The 15,116-nt window shown below is 33.5% G+C and overlaps 1 protein-coding gene across 1 annotated transcript in view; it reads right to left on the bottom strand.

Moving 5' to 3' along the window:
* The window catches only part of LOC137924362 (glutamate receptor 1-like), a 188,992-nt gene extending 179,225 nt beyond the window's left edge, over positions 1-9,767 (bottom strand). The window contains exon 1 of the mRNA XM_068767794.1: positions 9,617-9,767. Coding sequence (XP_068623895.1) covers positions 9,617-9,767 — 151 coding nt within the window. The remainder of the gene's footprint in view (positions 1-9,616) is intronic.
* Positions 9,768-15,116: the final 5,349 nt, after the last annotated feature.

The raw sequence follows: 15,116 nt of genomic DNA, 5'->3' as shown, positions 1-15,116 counted from the left end.
ACCGGATTCGCCAGCGCTGCTGAGCTATTACGCAGAACCAAAAATAAGGAAGAGAGCAGGAAGCTGATAGCCAACCTCCACTAGTTGGAGAGGCACTTCAAGATAGAGATAGAAGAGATAGATCTTGTTTCTATTTTTCTTGTTAACAGTTTTGTATAGTTTCATTGAAATGACTTCGCGGAACAGAGAGTTCCTCGAACTCATTTTTCAAACTGAAATGTTTCAGTTCCATGAAGACGTTTGCACTTTGAAGGGGGATTTCGGACCCCCTCCTAACTGCCTTTGCTTGTACGAGGTTGCTGTTGCCTTACTGGCAGAGGGCGTAAAGGACTATTGAGAAAGCATTGGCTAAAGCCTTTATTTATTTTGATTATTAGACAAAAAGGCCGCTGCGCTCGTAGTTTACTTGGGCGTACAATGGCGGAAATGACCCCAAGATTTAACTTCCGTTTGGACTGTCAGTACGGGTTTAGTGTTCCGATTTAACAGCTCCCAAGAAGGCAATAGGTAATGCTGCAGATAAAGACCTAATATCGCTGCCAAAGAGAGCTGATTGAACCATTTGATACCTCGAGACTTTTGAAGAAACGTTCAACGACGATAATAAACAGTCAATATATATATATATATATATATATATATATATATATATATATATATATATATATATATATATATATATATATATAAACTAAGGAGAAATTTCATGAAATTGATTTCTTATACGGTCTCAGCGCAGCAGAATTATTATTTTTGTGGGTTTTCAAGTATCTAAGCCTTTTGGATCCAGTTTGGATGAGTCAGTTCATAGGTGGAAATCTCGTCTACAGTGGACGTCTATCGGCAGACAAGTGTATATATATAAACTTGTAAACTTTATAGGACTAGCAATAAAGAAAGGTATTTTATACCTTTCTCTAGTCTCCATTTGCCCATTAATTTATTCATGTTAATTGATAGAGGCTATTCCATATTTTTTGATTGTCGCTGCTGCCAACATGGCATTTGCCGATTCCGCGCCTTTGATGTAGACGCAAAAAGTTCTTGGTGGAGCCTCAGCTAGGACCGCTACATACTACTGCTCTAAGATCGGATGCTCTATGGTGTGGATACGCTTAAGGGGCCCCACTAGGTGACCTCGATTTAGATTACTCGTCGATAATACCCGCTTATAATTCTCACACAAGAGCGCCTAGAGCACCGAAACTCAGTTTGGTTAACATAATACAATAAAAATAAAGCATCGAAATAAGATAATGAACTAAATAGAAAAAAGAGAACATCGCGTTGTGATAAATATAACATCTGTGATAGAAATAAAAATTTAATCATAAGAATAATAAAAGTATGATAAATTGTGATAAAAGCCTGTACTGTGATAATTGAAGTGAGAATGAGAAGGCGATGCACAGAAGTAAATGAAGATTAAATGAGAATATAAGATTTAGTGATGTACGATAGTTAATGAATGAATGACAATATTAATAAATTTGAAAAAATAATATTAAAGACAAAAAAGTTCTATACCTTAAAATAAGATAGGGTATTCGAGAGCTCCCCAACAGCAGGGCGCATTTTAAATCAAAATAAAAAACTTGGCTTGATGGTTTGCTGTTTCTCGGCTAATATCACTACTAACACTTGGGATAATGATAGCGCTTGCAGAAGTAGAACTTAAATAACGTTTCTGTCTAGTTTGAACGTGGTTGCAAAGCATAGACCTCCTTCAAAGATAGCTCGTGCTGCTCACATCCTATGACTTCCGGAGACTTTAATTATATCTTCAGCCTATTAAAAGGTAAGCCTACTCCAAGGCTTCGATTAATTCTTTATTTTTTACATTACTACAGTAAAATAACCGTTTTATAACTCCGCGATTTATTAAAACCTTTGAATGGAACGGAAAAGATTTGTAATCTGTAACTGCTTTGTAGATGGATAGCTTTGTATGATTTTTCAAATAAATTTCCTTGTGATATCAGAATTTATAATCCAGAAACATACTCTAACATAAAATACTTATCAATTAAATAAAACAATTTGGAAATGAATTTCGTTGACTACTATACTAATGATATTTGTAAATGAGATCTAAAACACAAAACAGGGTCTAGATGAATTGGAACCCACGCTTTAAGGTCAAATGTCAAGGGGATTTAAAACATGATCATTGTTTCTGTAAAATTAGGATCTTTAGGCATTATTAAAAAGTAATGATGTAGAGAGATAGACATAATATGACCAAAAATATATATAATAAATAAAAACATAACTGTGTATCTTTATGTTGCATTTGCTTAATAAAAACTTTTTACGGCTATCTTAGACATATAAAAAGTTTATTATTATATAAGTATGTCTGAAAGCGTTTATTGTCAATGTTTCGAATTAAATTGCTCATTTTGCGTAAAGAGATATTCATTGAAGTGTAAGTAAGCACGTAATTATGACAGAAGTGTCAATAATTGTTTACAAGTAAGTCACTTTGAGTGTTGAGTATCAGGAAATTTATCGACAAGCGTCGCAGATAAAGAAGACAGTGATTTTCAGGCGTTGCCTGAAAACTTAAACTTGTTTTAGGAGGATAAAGTTTATAAAATATATATAATATATGATACGAGAATTATGGCAGAGTGAAAATAGAATGAAGTGATCGAATACAAACGGTCATTCGAATAAGAATTCAAAAATGGAACTGATAATATAAATTTGGAATATTTTTTAAAATTAAATATCAACCAGTAACTCATTGATTTGAATCTGGAATAAGAAGATCCAACGTCTAACGAAGCTTACGGTCGTAGATATATCGCTGGATCCTAAAGGATCTACCAAAGGCTGCGCAACTTAAGACTTCCATTTTTTAATCTACTTTCCACAGGCATTTAATATTTCCTATTTTTATCTGAATGTTACAGTGTTTACTAAGTCTTACACTCTATTCTCTTTAACTATTTCCTTACTTAAACCTTAAACTAGTTTGAAGTGTACTGTTTATTATTTTTTTAATCATTGGTGTCATCTTTATTTTTCACAACGTCTTAACAATGTCCAGTTTTTAACATTAGGGTTCGTGCGACCACACCACGCCATCCACAGGTGGTAAGCCAGTATCTGTGCGGCGGTTGCCGTATTCGCCACATCGATGAATCTTGCGATCGCATCTTGACTCTCGTCCGTGTAATACACGCACGAGTTCATGTGACGTAATATTGTTACCACCGCATGATAGGCACTGTTATATAGCCCGAGGACGTCCGCCCACTTACAAGATGAGCTGCCGGTCACTTCTGACCGGCCCTCTAAATATGCAGGAGACCTTTGTCCAGCGCTGGACATCCTAATGCTGAAATGATGATGACGAACTTATTTAAAATCTAATGTACAAGTAATTACTTTAGTAGAGTTCTAGAATGTACTCTATCTGATGATAAATGTACGTAATGTCCAATCCTATGGAATATGGAAAGACTAATTACTTTTGTAAAAAAATATATATCAGTATCGTAAATAATAATAGTTCCTGCCTGCTACTGTATATAATTGCGTAAGCGTTGATTTCTGTGTTTTGTATAATACAGCGTACATTGCTGCTTCGGTGTTACGTGACGTATCTTGTCACGTGCCCGAGAGAGCAGGTGTCAGGCAATGCTGTGACCGCTGTCATCTGACGACGCCTGGCTCCTAACCTCATGTCAAAGCCCGCAGATGCTGTGATGGTGACACATAAGCGTACATTTGTCAAATATATTATTTATGACGGCTGTGTTACGTGAGATTTTTGTTATTGGAAATCACCCTTTGGAGAAATTTCAAATATATGTGTTTTCCATCATTTATATCGATGCATTGAACCACAGATTATATTTAACTTTTGTATAAAATGTATTCCAAAAATTTAAATGTCCTAAAAAAAGTAAATAAATATGTCTAATTATAGAAATTACTTAGTACTCCAAGGGTAGAGAATTTAGAGTTGCGAAAGTAGATCGCGAGTTCAATTTTCGGGATACAATCGTTTATTTGATTGGTGTTTTTTTTCATTGATTATATAGGATGGCCACTGCTCATAAACAAGTTTCTAGAGGATAGACAGCAGTGTCCTTTGTCATTTATAGTACAATACTGCAATCGCTAACTTTTTACCAAGTGGGGCAATTATGGTATATCCCCCCATAGATCCTTTAGAAGGCCCTGGACTTGTAAAAGGCGTCTATAGGCTGAAATAACGAATATAGAAAGTCTCAATTGTTTGTAAAAAAGTCTCAGTGTGTTTATTCGTTAGCTTTTAACGCACAATATTTTTTTCCTTAAGTTTAACTATTTTTTGGTTAATAATTAAAAATGAAAATGCATTTTGTTCGAACCGTTCACGGTTCCACGATGATATATTTGATTGTACTCGTAAATCTCCAACGATACACAATATAAAGATTTTTCACACCGCCTTACGCTCCACGAAAACTGCAATTGTAGCACAAAATACAATTCTTGTCACACGTAGAGCGCCTATCAGAGACGAAATCGGATTCATACCGATTTCACAGCTCCACAAATAACTTTTGATAATCTCTTTTTCACGCTCTTCAACATTTGTTTACGTATGTAAAATCTTCTTAGCAACTAACTTCTTTAACAGACTGTTCAAAGTTATTGCAATGTAATAGAAGTAATAAATTAAAAAAAAACCTTATTCAGAGTGATCTCTTCATTAATTGATTAAATTCAATTCAAACTATCTTTATTCAAGTAGAAATGTCAATTATTTTAACATTATAAGTAGTAAGCTACCACAGTCTTGGAACGCTGATATCCTAACTGGCAGACAAGAATCTCGACAGTCTTTTTAAAAGAAATTTAACAAATTTGATACGTACATTACCATATCAAACATGTAAATATGTCAATGATCCATGTTTCACGTTTTACGATTAACTAAAAACTCTTCAAATTGTAGAATTTATAGATACCTATTAATCTTAGATATAAAACTAAGTAAAAGAAAGTCCTAAATATCTCGTGGAACTTTATTATACATACGTACACTCATATCCGTGAAGGATTCGTTAATTTTTTAAAGTTGATATTTAGGCGTTACGAATGTAATTTCATTTCTAGCGTGTCTCTGTCACTATTATTTAAAATTTTAATATGTCATTAAATAAGTATTTAGAAGCAATTAATTGATTTAATAATAAATTATTTTCCTTAATATATTACATTACAAAAATAAACTTTGTATTTCTAAAACCGAAGACTTTATAATAACAGTATGATCATAATTAAATTGTAATGCTTTATGTGCTATAGTGCCCTCTTTTGCTATTGATTTATGTAAAATATTTTAAACATTTTAGGTAGAGAAATTGAGTTTGTGGCTATAATGTAATATAAATTTTTATTTTTATTTTCCAACACTTAATTTTTTTATTTCTTACTTAATTTACCTCACTTAATTTCTTATTTTCTTATCTCGTAAATATGATGCCACTATAAAGGAGTTCTAATTGATTGTAACTTTTTTCAACAGTTTAAATCAATTTGGACTAATCTGGTAGTGTTAAACATTAACAAATGACTTTATAGCTGATTGCTGTATTAATACAAAGTGATCTTTTCAGATTAGTGTGCAATCATCCTATTGAACTAGTAGATAGATCAAATTGTAAGGCATTGTACGGTCAATAACTCAATTTGATTCTAATTTCAATCAAATTGGGCTCTTCTGGAATTCTTCAATATAAACAAAGCGGATAATTATATGAATAAATGGGTTATTTTCTCATTGTCTACGTTAGCTAGTAACTAGTATATATATATATACTAGCTGGGATCAGCTAGTATATATATATATAACGTTGTTTTGCAAAAAAATTAAAGTTTTTAATTAACAAATGTAAGATAAGGGTTGATCGTAGAGGGGTGAAAATTTAGGTTTTTATGTATTTTTGTATGCTGTATCATAAATAATAAAATAAAAACCAAAAAAATGTCTAAAAATATGTCTAAAATTTGGTAAAAATCGGTCAAGCCGTTTCGGAGGAGTTCAAGTTCGAACACCGTGACACGAGAATTTTATATATATATATATATATATATATATATATATATATATATATATATATACAGAAAATTATTCCTTGACCAGTCCGAGAGATTCCAGGCGTGATTATATTCTGCGTGTGTAACAACGATTTAGCTAGCGAATAAACAGAGACGCACGTATAAATTTCAGGACAGCGAGCCGTGGTGTTGTCGGGTTCAAGCCGTAATTTATTTCGCTTTGTGATTTTTCATCTCGCGTCTCGGCTGTATCGTTTGTAAGGTCACAATTCATGCGACGGCGGCGTTACTTTTTAGCTCCCCACGCGATTCCATTGCAAATGGGTGGGGTGCGGGCTCGCTGCCCCTATATTCTATATGCGATTATTGCTGCACGATGTTACTGCAAAGGACACTGCAGCACATACTCTAGAAACTTGTTAGTAAGCAGTGTGAATAATACACAAGATTTTAATGCGAGAATTGAACCAGCGACATACGATCGCAAGTCTAAATTCTCCACCTCTGGTCTAAAAAGTAGTTTCTATGATTTGCCATATTAATTTATGTTATTTTAAGTCATTTAAAGTTTTACGATGTTAGATGTTTCACTTGGAGCGAATGGGATCGGATCGGAGCGTGAAGGTAGCGTACCTGGAAAAACCGAGGGGTCGAAGACCAGTGGGTAGACCCAGGTATCGCTGGATCGATCGCGTTGAGGCAGACTTGCGCGAATTGAATGTCAGCTAATGGCAGACAATGGCGCAAGAAAGAGGAAAGTGGAAGTCTCTCGCTTCGGAGGCCAAGACCCACTTTGGGTCACTGAGCTAGCGGAGTAGTAGTAGTAGATATTTTAGCTTTTACTTCATCGGATTCAGCGCTCGCGGAACCGAAATCCTAAGTCAAAAAAAACATCTAAGTCACATGCATTGCCTGACGTATTATATTGGCTAATTGTTATCTAGTCGGTTTTCGGAGAAAGTTGTGATCCTTTTCTTCTAAGTAAATTTTATTGAATAGATATCGGAGCTGGGAGACGATCGGTTGGAGTCGCCGGTGCGTACGGCACTGCGTCACGGACACCAGGGCGGCGCGTTTTAAAACAGATTCGGATGCTGCCCATCGCAGCCCGCAGAGCGCTTATCTACACCATTACTCGTTCGGCTCCCCACCCATCGAGCTGGTTAAACCTAGAATTTGTCAATCGGTAATGTGTATTTTATCCGAGAGTAATTTGTATGAACGCTTCAGCTCGGTTTTTACGCGCGCGCGGCAAATCGTCGTCGACAGCTTAATTTAAAAACAAAAGCCACGATACGAATTCGTATTACGTTGTATGCTTTTTTATTTTATTTTACATACTGTCGCTATACGTTACGCATACGTGCAATATTTTAATACAGATATGAATTTACCAACAACACTGTAACCGCCATTTCAGCCATTGTATGTTAGTCTGTGTACATGAAAGAAAACTCGAAAATTGTAAAAGAAAATGTAATATTGTAATAGAACGTAGATAAGGTGCGTAGAAGGTATGTAAATAAAAGCAATAGGAAGGAAACAAAATGTGAAAGTGAGAAGAAAATAGAATGCCAAATATTGTGACACGCTTAGTGAATTCAAAGTCTTTGTCTCAAAAAATAATAAGGTAAGAAAAATATCGGTGTTTATAGGTCTAACTATAGATTAAAACGTTGCGTTTGTCGGTTTGTATTCTCCACTCAAAACCCTTAAGATTCCAACAGTCAAGGCAGTAAGGAAGCCATATAGGCTTACTTACTACGGTCATTTTCTTTCGTCTTACTCACTATATCCTACTTACTTCGGTCACTTTCTTTTGTCTTATTTACTACATCTTACTTACTACGGTCATTTTCTTTCGTCTTACTCACTATATCCTACTTACTTCGGTCACTTTTTTGTCTTATTTACTACATCTTACTTACTACGGTCATTTTCTTTCGTCTTACTCACTATATCCTACTTACTTCGGTCACTTTTTTGTCTTATTTACTACATCTTACTTACTACGGTCATTTTCTTTCGTCTTACTCACTGTATCCTACTTACTTCGGTCACTTTTTTTTGCCTTGTTTACTACATATTACTTACTACGGTCACTTTCTTTCGTCTATGGTTCTCAGCATTCCTGATTCAATACAATAATCTATATTCTATTAGTACTTTATAGGCAACTGTATAAGCAGCTACAATATTTAATTTTATAAGTTTTTTTAAACAAAAACTAACTATAATAATTATATTAGAATTCAAACAAGTATTTTTAAAGTTAAACAATTTTAAAATAAATCCTTATTACTTCTGTTACTTATTTATTTTTACACTTATATATTTTACGTTCAACGGCGAACTTAATTCTGAAAGCTTCTTCTACCAGTTAACCGTTAGGCGGTGCAAACATAAAATGATAGAGGTTGGTGAAACAAATAAGTATCATAAAAGTTGAAAAATAATCACATAAAAACACCAACTGCTACTTAATATAATTAAATATAAATATACTATAACATATACTTAAACACATACATGTACTATTTATATAAGTATAATAAGTAATAAGATCGAATTATCGTGACGATTTCGTCAACTTGTCAAACAACACCTTGCAAACCTTCGCTTCGTATGCGCAACGATTCCTGATCATCCGAGTATGGAGTGGGAGCGCGTTCCAGAGAAGAAAAGATTGTATTGCGAAAAAGTAGTGAATAAAGTCGTTACTAAAGGGGGGGAGGGCATCTAAGTAGACCACTGCTTGAGAAGCGAAGCGTTTTTGGTGTGTATTTACTATGAACTGATGGTATAGGCAGGCGAAGAAGGAGAAAAGAGGAAAGATAAAAGGCAACCATTATAGCCGAGACCGCTAGGAAGATATATGTTCGAATTTGCTGAGATTGAAAGTAAATCGAATGCATTTGTTCAGAAGACAGTCTAGTTTGTTGAGGTCTGCATTCAGATCAAAATAGCACACTCCATCATAGCATCATCTATTACAATGTTTATCAACCGTAATTCGAATTTCTTATGTTTTGGACGTCGGTTTATTTTAACTTAAAGGAAGTTATTATAGTTGCGTTCGATTTAAATAAATTATAATTTAATTAAAAATAAATGTACAAATCAATTTCTCTCTAAGTATATTTGTGAACGTGGTCTTTTCATATCTTTTTTTTTTGTTAAATGGTCCCCGCTGTTGGGGACCTCTCGTTCCCTTATCTCGTGTGGGACAGGGACTTTTTAATTCTAGAAATTTATTCATATTTTTTATTATTATCATTTTTCTCTTTCATGTTTCATCTTATCTGTCGTACTGTTTCTTTCATTCTACAATTTTCCCAATCTTTCTCTTTCATTCCATTAGCCATACATCCATCCTCAACCACTACGTTCTAGGTTTCCTTACTATTTTATTTTGCAACATTATTTATTGTTCAAATATTTAACACATATTTTCTTTGTAATTATCACCTTATATTATACTATTTATTGCACTATTTTTTGGTACTACTATATTCCTTTTATTTCCATATTTTAGTGTTTGTTTTATTTTTACCTATTGCGTTTATTACCACCTTCCTGCAGTAGCTGAGGAAGCATTCTCTCTCCCCTTCGTCTTGCATGACGGCCGAAATATTCCTTTCCTCTATCTTTTTGCCCATCCGGCATTCGGAATCTGCGCGCAATATTCCGAACGGTCTTTTCATATCAAGACGCGGGACCGGCCTGCCCACTTTACTGGAGGATAAAATTATAGAAAGTTTAATTTGATTCCAGTTTCTACTATATTGGGCTGTAAAATTCAGGAAGTCCACTGATGGGCCTAAACCATAGATTTCCAGAAGGAACGGTGGTAAAAGGTCTGTATCCTGAGTCTTAATATGGCCTAAACATTTGTACACCTTGTGGGTAGATGGCTCGAAATAACTCAACTGACACATAAATTATTAAAAGTGGGTAATAGATACATATAATCAAGTATATATTTTAAAAGCAAATTTAGTTGTACATTTTGAGCTGTGTAGGTTAATGATATAAGTGAAACGGTAAAGTTTGTTTATCACAATTGACTTCGTCAAAGGCCTGTGATTGTTGTGCACTCTGTCAGGCTCTGATTCGCTTGGATGAAATTTAGACAAGTTTACATTTGAAGACGAGGCGACTGTGCTAAGACAGGAGTCAGGAGTTCATTTACTGAAGGTAGGCGGCCGTTTTAATTGAATTACTCCCTTCCCATCTCAATTTCTCGAGAAACGAAATCTTAATGGATGTTAATTGAAGCGAAAATGAAGGAGGGTTTTGGGTTTTGATAAGGTATCTCAACGCGAACATGTTTATAGTTAATATTACCTTGAACTTTTGAAAGTTTTACACTTACATACTTCTCTATTTTACTACAATAACCGCAATAGTTTCCATCGATCTAGACGCGTTGGTTACACTATTTATAAATGTTAAACTGTTTTCTTCTGAAATAGGATTATACGTATTAAAATATTAGTCCAAAAAACGAACTTAATATAAAAATTTTCTCTTCTGAGTCATTGACAGTTAGATTGAAATGTATTTCGACAAGTCAACTAGTATAATATAAATAATGATTTTTTTGTACAAGTTGGCAACGTTTCCCGTCATTTACAGCTACTCTGGTTTCGTCAGTACGGCTAGATCTCTTTAAATACTTGGTACGAATTCTTTTACGTGATTTAGGATTCGGAGTATATTACATCATTTATTTGTGTGAGGCAATAGACGCTCTCTGCGAAGCATAGGTCTATTTCCAACGATCCCCAATAACATTTCCTAAGTATTTCTTCAGATTAATTCAAGATCATTATATAATAATATCAAGGTCGTATATATTTTACTTATAAGTTAAAAGAAGTCTTAATGTCTCCATGAGAGCAGCGAAGAGTGCTATGCCCGCTGCGAGGTCGAATCCGAAAGAGGAGATCCATAGAAGAGTCAGAGACATCGACGTAGCTCGAAGAATTGCTCATTTCAAGTGGCGGATGGCAGTTGGAGCCAAAAGATTCTCGAGCGACCACAAGCCTGTAGACATGGTCTTCGTAGGGCTCCAACTATCTGGGCAGTGCTATAACGTTTAAAGTTTCGATCTTTGAGAGAGCTCTATGACTTATGGACGTATATTGACTGATATGAATGAATTAATAAGATAGATATACGTTGACAGAATGATTTAATGTCTGCAATTATTTTTCTTATTAAATTTAATATTAATTGTTTTATTTTTTGTTAATATATTTACTTATTTATTTGAACTTTATATTACACCGCAGATAATAACTTAAAAAAGAAACAATTTATATACAAACAGGTACTAGAGGCGGTTTACCAGACAACCTTTGGATGGAGATGAGAGACCTGAAGGAGAGGGCAGTTTAGCGTGTACATACATACAAAGCATACATTCACATATATACAAAAATACTTATACATATACACACACACATATACATATGTATATATACGTGAAAATGTTTTATATAAATATGAATAAATAACAAATGAACACAATATCCTATTTTAGAGGCCAGGAAAGATCTCTTTAAACTTTTCTTTCTTTCTTTTTATTAAATGCTGACAGCGATTTAGCGCATCTTATTGGTTCTGGTTATTCATATAAACGTATAATACACCTTTAAATGTCATAATAATAAAATATTAAGAACATTTTTGATTGCCGCTATTTCATTACTCGTTCGTTATAGAGTATCTATTTAAAGGTTACAACTGGTTCTATTTTAAATCTATGGGAGAGGCCTATATTCAGAAGTGGACGTCTTACAGCTGAAATGATAATGATGATAATAAAATGAAAGTTCTAATTAGTATTTATAATTATTATTTTAATTCTAAAGTTATACGGAATGGAAGTGTGAGAATTCCGGTGTGTAATGATCGTTAGCGAGGACAAAAGGGTGCGAAATTGTTCCCATGGCTATGAAGTAGGTGCAACATTGAAAAAGTTTTAGTCTAATGCTAGTTGGACATTATGACATAAATACAACTGTGAAGATATTTTATATAATAAAATATAAAGTTTAATAAATCCGGTCCATCATATATATATATATATATATATATACCACTGCCTGTTACCATTGTTAGTAGTGATAAAAAATGGCATTTATTTAGAGTGTGCAAAGATTACGGAAGACTACACTAATTTTTGCGTGAACTGTTTTAAATTTTTTCCATCCTATAAATGTATCACTAGAATGGTATAAATTCTTACGTTATACTCCTTATCAGCGGTGGAATTTTTTTTTGTAAGAATTAACACAATTTATTGCCTCTTAAAAACTTAAACTACTTTCCGAAGAAAAAGCGGAAACGAAAATGTTTTTAAGCGCTTAAATAAGTGAAATAACCAACTTTAGTTTATTTTCATGCAAGTATTTATAACGACTTCGAAATTGTACGTTACTGTATATAATCTATTAACACCGCGAACACTAGACTAAATATTCATTAACAAAGTCTGAAACTTTCGAGTCCATAAAGCAATTAGCAACGCCGTTGAATACATAAACAACCAACGGAGCCTTTGCAGGTGTTAATTATTTTTATAAAGAATGTTCTCATGTTCAACGGATATGATTAACTCTTGTCTGTACGATGGTGATATATATAGTACACCAGGAATTTTTGTTAAAATATTCTACAAACTTTAGTAATATTTCGTTCACTTCATCACCATTATCATCATAAAAGCCGAAGACAGTCCACTGATGGATATCAGCTTCTCATAGACCTTAAAAGATCGGTTGAAAGCGACCTCCCCGTATATTTCCTGAGGACATTAACATGTTCATATGTCCACCTTACGCCTTGCAGGACGTCCTTTGCTTTGCAGGCTCCAGTAGCTATATATTCCGTGCTATATGGCCTGCATATTGGCATTTCTAACTTGCCAATTTCCGCTGTAAATGTACCCTACAAGTATTGAAAACCCTGGTTGTTAAGTATTAAACAAATGAAAGTTTTCTGTATTTAAAACTGTGAACTGTATTTAAATTTCAATAAATGTATTAAAATAAGCGTTCAGAATAGAACAGCTGGGGTTTTTAGCTTATAATGGAAATAATGGACCAGAAAAAGCAACGTATGTCTTCTACTCTCTAATGGTCAGACGACCTCATTGTCGCCGTCGAAGAACGATAGATGCATGTCGCTTCGATCTTGGGTCCTGGTCCCTAAATTATACTCGTAGATAGGACACAAGTCCTTCCGCAGGTTGGAGACCAGTGTTATATCTGTAATTTATGGAAGGAGAGGAGGGAACCTTTGTAGACCTTGTACGGATAAAATGGTGATAATGATGATGCTAAAAAATCCATAAATTCGTTCTCTTAACTTTGTCGGATGGTCAATATTACTGGTGTTATCATTCAGCCGGCTTAAGGAGGCAGAGCTCAAAAAGTGATATATAAAACTCGAAATAGATACTGCATCTATACAATTGACTGACTGAAAAATTACATATTAAAAAAATGTATTCCGTATATATGTTGGATAGTGAAACAATACATGCGGCGATCCCAAACACAAGTCTTTATATTATTCCCAGCAGCGTAACCATCTTTTTACTTTATATTTCTTGTGATATTACATCGACTTGACGGTTAAACGTAAAAAAGTAAAGTGATAAATAAGTTTTGTTAGTTTATGGAGTTATAATAAGTAAATAAAATCTTAATAATGATTTTATATTTAATCCACATTTATATTTCGTAAACACTTTAAATTTTTCGATTTGTTCGAATAAATAAAAAAGGGAAGGGAAACTTCAAGAATGTCATGCATAAAATGAGACGTGAAAATTGCGAAATAGATTATAGTGACGTTTTATCAAAAGGGAATCAAAGTGGAAAAGATTGAAGCGAACCAATAGAAGTCGTGTTATTTCGATAAGATTTATATATTTTTTTTTTACGCGCCGCACTTGCTCGATTCCGTTTCAGTTTCAACGCGAGCGGACACGTCAAATAGTGTTTCGTGTCGTATCAAATGATCCTTCGATTTCGTGTTTATTTACGTTTGGTTTGATCAAAGATTATTATGACATGAAATGACGATATTAACCGATCGCTTTGACGATATTATGTAACGCTCTATTTCCTAACTCCGAATTTTAAAATTACAAAACTATGTTAAATATCATAATCATAATATCTTAATAAATATTGCTGAGAGATAAAGCCTTTAATAAGTATATTTGTTTACTTTCGATTAGTTAGAATTTTTTTTGTCTTTTTTTACATAAATATCTAAAAACCTTAATAAAATCACTAAACACACCGATAGCATTGTCAAGGTAGCATAGCTTTAAAAATAGAAACTCTTTTGTGGTTAACTTTTACGGTATAAAAATACACTATGTTGTGTCTATAATTTTTTATATTATATGATTAAGGAGTTTATTATACAAAAACATGTGATAAATCATAAAACAGTGCAAAAAAAATTAATAATAAAAAACACCGTAGTTAATCACCCTATTGTTGAATTAATTATAAGTTTTTTTTTGTTTGAAATGTTAAATCTTTATTTATTAACGTCTTCAAAATGTTATGGAAGTTTTAAATTACTGTCAACAGTATAAGCTATGAGCTATCTCAAAGATCGCCAGGATGATCGGTCTTGCACTGCCTTAACTAGACTATGATCATACCTTTTTGGAGTTCTAAAAAAGGTGATTGGTAAAACAATTATAATAAATGAATTAATAAACAAAAATGCGAAAATATTTAGAATGATAAACAAGACTGATAAAATAGCTGTGATATTAGAAATGTAAACAAAGTGCGACATAAATAGTAAGAAAATACGAATAAAAGAATTGGTAAATAAATGATAAAAATATTAAACGTAAATTTTGTAGAACTGTGGAGGGAACGCGGAGTAAGTGAGCCGGTGTTTGATAAGGAATAAAATATATTGTGAAGAAAATATGAGGAAAGAATAAAAGGCATTGAAAAGAATGAGCGAAGAAAGAAAGAGATGGAAAGATGAGTATGGAAATTCATTCC

Source organism: Battus philenor, unplaced genomic scaffold, assembly GCF_028537555.1.
Source record: "Battus philenor isolate CCGP_79_NKW_IND1 unplaced genomic scaffold, ilBatPhil1.0.hap1 SCAF_1, whole genome shotgun sequence".
Taxonomy (NCBI): Eukaryota; Metazoa; Arthropoda; class Insecta; order Lepidoptera; family Papilionidae; genus Battus; species Battus philenor.
Note: the sequence above shows the minus strand (reverse complement) of the source record. Positions and strands in the feature narration are given on the sequence as shown.